The 6,109-nt window shown below is 36.7% G+C and overlaps 2 protein-coding genes across 2 annotated transcripts in view; one reads left to right on the forward strand and one right to left on the reverse strand.

Annotated features, from left to right (window-relative positions):
- The window catches only part of LOC129454437 (uncharacterized), an 86,269-nt gene extending 83,153 nt beyond the window's left edge, over positions 1-3,116 (reverse strand). The window contains exon 1 of the mRNA XM_073858168.1: positions 2,494-3,116. The gene's annotated coding sequence lies outside the window, so the exon portion shown is untranslated. The remainder of the gene's footprint in view (positions 1-2,493) is intronic.
- Positions 3,117-3,359: 243 nt separating this feature from the next.
- Positions 3,360-5,750, forward strand: LOC129454429 (perforin-1-like). The gene is made up of 2 exons (XM_073857953.1): positions 3,360-4,284; positions 4,375-5,750. The coding sequence occupies exons 1-2, from the start codon at positions 3,749-3,751 to the stop codon at positions 5,585-5,587; spliced, it is 1,749 nt and encodes a 582-aa protein (XP_073714054.1). The 5' UTR covers positions 3,360-3,748; the 3' UTR covers positions 5,588-5,750.
- Positions 5,751-6,109: the final 359 nt, after the last annotated feature.

Consider the following 6,109-nt stretch of genomic DNA (forward strand, 5'->3'; position numbering starts at 1 on the left):
TGAACTCACGTTTGGTGTAAACCCACAGTAATGTCTCAAGAGCCACGTTGATGCTCAAAGGACCAATACATATATCAGGCCAGACAGAAAGTGTGCCTTTCAACTTGAGACAATGAAATAAAAGTAATTTCAATAGTATTGCAGAACAAAATATGGTTAGTTACAAATGTTCAGACTTGTTTATAAAGCATTTGTGCTCTTCATACTTGTGAACATAGAATCAAGCTTCAGTAGCACATCAGCTTGTATTTCCTGTATAACACATACTATTTCCTGTTTCCACAAGAACAGAATTTGCTGAGTAAAGTTTTATTAGTGTTCAAGCTTGTTTATTCTCCTGTAAGAGAACCAAAAGTCACCTCTGGTGGGTTGGCAGACTTGCAAAACTTTTAAAAGTTAATCATTCAAGATAGTTTAAAGACAATCGTATTTTGTTCAATAGTTCAATTCAATTTAATTTATATAGCACTTTTCACAATTTTTTAATTTTTTCAAAACATATTTACATTACAAAAGCAGGAGAAAAACACAGATAAAACACATAAGAAGCAGAGTACTCGGCTAAGATAAATCCGTACTAGCGAGTGTAGTAATATTGTAACTTATAGAAGAGAGTTATAAGTTAAGCCAATGTCAGCTGACTCCCTAGGGGTTGAAAAAACTCCTAGGAGAAAAAAACTGATTTAACAGCAGGAAAAAAGTCTTATGAAGAAAAAAACCCTTGAGAGAGAGCCAGACATGGGATCACATTGAAGGAAGGCCAGTAGATCAGTGGTGTGATGACCTTCATGGCAACAGGAACTGGGTCTGTTAGTCTCAGTGTCCTAGGGATAAAGAGAAACAAAATACTATTAGTGCTCGTATGTAATGCAAGTGTCATACAGTATAATGGTTGAATATCTGCTCAGTTTCGGACAGGCTAACCCGGAAGAAGAATAGATGGAAGAATGCTGTGCGGGAGACGTGACTACTGAAAGATAGATTGCTGTCGAACATCACACCTAGATTCTTCACTGTGGAAGATGGTACCACAGTGCAGCCATCTATGGGCAACTTGTAAGACTTCGTTCAAACTGCAAACATTAATGTCCAATTCTGATTTTTTGCTCAGATTGGATTTTTTCTTTGACTGTTCACACTATGCGGCTAAAATCAGACAGCTGTGTGAACTGTTCGTAGTCCTGAACTGCATTGCATGCGCAAAAGACCAATACTATGTCACATGCAGCACACGGTAATACGGAAATGAACGCACAGACTACAGAGCGGGTGTTGTGGACTTCATACGGAGCTGCGGAGACCGGCCAGTCGACGCGTTTTATATCTCAGTTCGTGGGAGCGAACGATATGAGCCGAGGCAGTCTGCTCCCGGGTCACATGCAGGTCCGTCATCTGGACAACGCTTCAAGAAAGTCAAACACACTTATTTGCATGTTAGGGCCTTTTATGTGTAAGGGCATGTGCAACAGAAGCTTAATATTTAATGTGTTGTTTATATTTCCGCAATTGTAACGCATATCAATCAAGAATGATGTAAAAGTTGCATGAATTCCGATATGACTGTTCAGACTGAGGTCGCATTGCAAAACATCCAACCTCTATCTGCTTTAGAACCACATATGAAAGTGGCTCAAATCAGAATCGAAAAGATCAGATTCCATGTGGTTTGTGCTGTTCACACAGTCATACAAAGAGACAGACATGGGTCACATATGAGCAGAAAATCCGATTTTGATGACAATGTGAACGTAGTCTAATTTGACTTATTTTCTTTGGAGCAGTTTGGATACTATTGGATTCAGTTTAATAGTAAGTATCTCTGTCTTTTTGGAGTTTAGAAAAAGGAAGTTATTTGCCATCCAGTCACTGATATTGCTAATACAGTCTGTAAATCCGGATATCATCTGCATAGCAGTGAAAACGTATGTTATGTTTCCTCATAATGCCTTCTAGTGGTAACCTATAAAATGAGAAAAAGATAGAGCCTAGAACTGATCCCTGTGGTACACCATATTTAACCGAGGAGTGATATGACTAAGAATGAGCATAAATGACTTGCAACTTTTCTAGTATTTTAGAAAGAAAGGGTCAATTTGAAGTATTTTATATATATATATGAAGAGTTTGGTTCCAAAACGCAATAAATCCATTTTGACAAATTTTGGTAAAAACGTGTTTTCTATACCAAGAAAGTGACAAGATGAAAACAACTATTTTCTGTTACAAACTTTCACATAGCATCTTTAGGTTATAAAAACATAAAAAATTCAAATCCATAAGTTGATTTTCAAAGATTTATTATAAAAACAGATTATTTTTTCCACAAAATGCAATAAATCCATGTCAAGATTTTATTCAAAATGCTATAAATCTATTGAATCAATAGCCTATATAAATGTGCATTCATCTTTGCCATGTTATATTCGTTTAGTTGACTAGTTGTACACACTAATTAAAAATATGAACATTAATGGCATTAATCAAAACACTTACTTTGTCATATTAAGATCACTGTCATTGCGGTTACTTGACGTCCTCGCTTAACGTCTTTCACAGAGATCAGCTGTAAAATGTTTTGGTCCTGCTCGATTTTCGTTGACTTTGAGTAAAATTATGGAAAGTTTTTCATAAGATCCTCTGGGGTCAATGTGTTAGCATGAGAAGCTTGATGCTGTCGGGAGAACAAGCACCCGTCTCCCGAGTGCCTTTCAGGGAAATTATTAGATGTTGATGGCTTACGTTTCTTTCCCATCACAGAAAACCATCACAGGTTTAGCGATGCAATTAAAGTATTATTTTGTTTTGTTTGTTGATCACGAAGTACAAAGTAGATGAGGAAAACTAGGACTCCGTGTACTCAGCGCGTCCGCCATTGTTTGTTTACATTGCGTGACTGGTGGGCTGTAATATCAGAAATGGATTTATTGCGTTCTGTAAAAAAGGAGCAGTGGCGTTTATCGCATTTTGGGAAAAAAGGGAGAAAAGATGACAGAATAACACGGCGGATATTGGATTTTGCGTAAAATTAAGAATTTACTTTTAACTACTGACCTGATATAATACTGATTTTGGCAGTAACTCATTTTTTTCAAAAATGCCGTTTATGGCGTTTTGGAACCAAACTCTTCATATATATATATATATATATATATATATATATATATATATATATATATATATATATATATATATATATATATATATATTCTATTATTTTCTCATTGGGGGCCTGAGCCCCCCTAAAATGAAAATCCTACAATCGCCCCTGCCTGAACCAACTAAGTATTACACATTAAATGCTGTTCACTGACTATATTTCACTAAACAATGCACTAGTGAGACTTTCACAATGTGTATAAATCTTTTACTCAAGGGAAAGTAGGGGTTTGCTGGAAAATGTTTAGAAGTAAAAACCATCAAACAATATTTAATGCAATTTGTTCACATTAAAATCCAACAGTTTTGTTTAGAATTATTGTCATACCCACGTCATAGCCACTCTTTTTGCCTGTTAATAAACCACAGACTTTTGTCACCAACACGTTCAACACATATAAATATGAGTGTCGATGTGTATTTCACACAAACTGTATTCTCAGCTTTGAACACAAAGGTAGGAAAAATTCAGAGTGTCGTTCAAGTCAAACTGGGATTTGTGTCTTATACTCAGTTTGACCCAGGATCCTTATATGTAAACATATTGTAACCTTTATATTACTACAGAAAATAATTTGACGAAAAATCTACAATGTCATTTATCTTACAGATCATGGCGCAGTTGTGGACTCAACTTATTTTCTGTGCTTTGCTTCTCATGATCATTTCTGGAGAAGATGAATTGGGCACAACAAAAGAGTGTGAAAATGCTCCCTTTGTTCCAGGGCACAATCTTGGTGGAGAAGGATTTGATGTTGTGACCATGAAGCGAAAAGGTTCTTACGTGATCAACACAGAAAACTGGGATTTAGGAAACGGCACCTGTAAACTGAAGAGAAACCGATACATGAATGGAGTGAAACAGAAGTTACCAGCAGCAGTTGTATTCTGGAGGACCTTTCGAAAGTGTTCAATGAAAGTCTCCAGTCAGGTCTTTGAATCAAGTGAGTCAGTAGTCAGTGATTCATCATCAGCACTTTCTGCCAGCTGGAAGGTTGGTCTAAATGTGAAGTTAGTTGGTGGATCAGTTGGTGGCACCCATTCAAGAGAAGCAAAATTTGCAATGACAAAATCAAAGGAAGACAAATACAGTTTTACCAAACATGAAGTTGCATGCAGCTTCTACAGGTGATACAATAATGAGAGCTTTATTCTTCATGTTTGTCATTCTTTTTTTTTTTTTGATTTAACCTAACAGAATGTATGCATATTTTACAGGTACCAAGTAGCCCAAAAACCACCTCTTCATCAGGAGTTTCTTGAAGCTGTCAAATCTCTTCCCAAATTCTATGATGCAACTGCCTACCGTAGCTTGATCAGCACATACGGTACCCATTTTATCAAAGATGTGAAGTTAGGAGGGAAAATGAAAGCCATAACAGCCATCAAAACCTGTCAGGCAACAATGAGTGGACTCACAGATACTGCCGTGAAAGACTGTTTGGATGTGGAAGCCTCTGGAATAATCAAAGGAGTAAATGTGGCAGCAGAAACACATTTTTGTAAAGAAAAGAAAAAGAAGATGGGTGCAAGTCAAAAGTTTAGCAACATTTTCAGCGAACGGCAAACAGAGATTATCGGAGGAAACATAAATGGAGAAGATTTGCTGTTTTCTGGTTCGTCACACCCAAACTCCCTTAACAACTGGCTTAAGTCTTTGAAGACCCTCCCTGACATTGTGCACTACACTCTCAAACCCCTTCATTTAATACTGAGTGAAAGAGATCCTGTCAGGAATGGACTTAAGAAAGCTGTTGAGGCTTACATTAATGAAAACTCTCTTAAGAAGGTTTGCTCAAAACCTTGTGCCAGCGGCAGGAGGTGCAGTGCTAGAGATCGATGTGTTTGTGTTTGTAGGCCCAGTCAAATACTAAAGTCTAATTGCTGTCCACCTCAAAAAGGACTTGCCACACTGAAAGTCTTCAGTCTCTATGCCAACGGTTTATATGGAGATGTGTGTGGTAAAACAGATGGTTTTGTGATAGTCAAATTTGGTCGACAATTTAAACCCACAAGGGTTATTCATAATAATGACAACCCACGTTGGCGAGGATCATTTCACTTTGGTCCCATTAATTTTTTTATGGCTAATCGACTATACTTTGAAGTATATGATGCAGACAATTGGAGCAATGAACTCCTTGGTAAATGCTCATTTAATCTTCGGAGTGGTGTTGTGACCGACACCTGTGTCTTTAAATATGGCACCTTCTTTTTTACCTATAAAGTCCAATGTGCGCCCAGTTTAGAGGGCCCTCGGTGTAATAATTATAAACCTTCTCCAATGCCTTCCCATCTTGCTAACATTTTTAGCTCAAGAAATGGCATTCTGGTTAAGGACTTGTGGAAGCTAGAATTAGCTCGCAATAACTCAGATAAGTTAAGTTTCAAGAGCACTTCTGGAAAACAGATGGAGCTGTACAAACTGTAACTTCTCAGATCAAACCCATATACATTAAAATAGCCGTAATCTAGCACAGCTTAAAAATCATTAGATGCAAAATGTTTAAGTATATCCAGAAACATTGTGTGAAACTTTGCATTTTAATTGCATTATTTGCTTCATTTTTGTTCTATTAAAGCATTTACAAAGACAGACCTGTGTGTTTTCTTTATTTTCTGTGAACTGAAACTTATGATAAATTTGACAACTGTCTTGTTACAAATTAACAACTGAAAACCTCTGCTTATTCATAAATATTTTGATTGTTTTTTAGGGAAACAATTAGTGAACGCTGATAAAGGGCCATCTGAAATACCATGAGGGGCGATCAATGCATATAATTCTCCCAGCTAGAAAATGCATATAGGTACGGTCTTTAAGTTTTAACGAGTTGTATTTCTTTCATTTTCATTCATTTCATTTATTTATTTAGATGGGACAATGCATATTAATGAACGTACAATAAGAATTGACGTAAATACACCGGATTTAGCACAATGCTAATTTCCA

The sequence above is a fragment of the Misgurnus anguillicaudatus genome, chromosome 20, assembly GCF_027580225.2.
Source record: "Misgurnus anguillicaudatus chromosome 20, ASM2758022v2, whole genome shotgun sequence".
NCBI lineage: Eukaryota > Metazoa > Chordata > Actinopteri > Cypriniformes > Cobitidae > Misgurnus > Misgurnus anguillicaudatus.

Coding starts and splice junctions, on each gene's coding strand:
- LOC129454429 (XM_073857953.1), top strand. CDS start 3,749: ATGTCATTTATCTTACAGATCATGGCGCAGTTGTGGACTCAACTTATT. Junction 4,285..4,374: donor GTTGCATGCAGCTTCTACAG/GTGATACAATAA, acceptor CATATTTTACAG/GTACCAAGTAGCCCAAAAAC.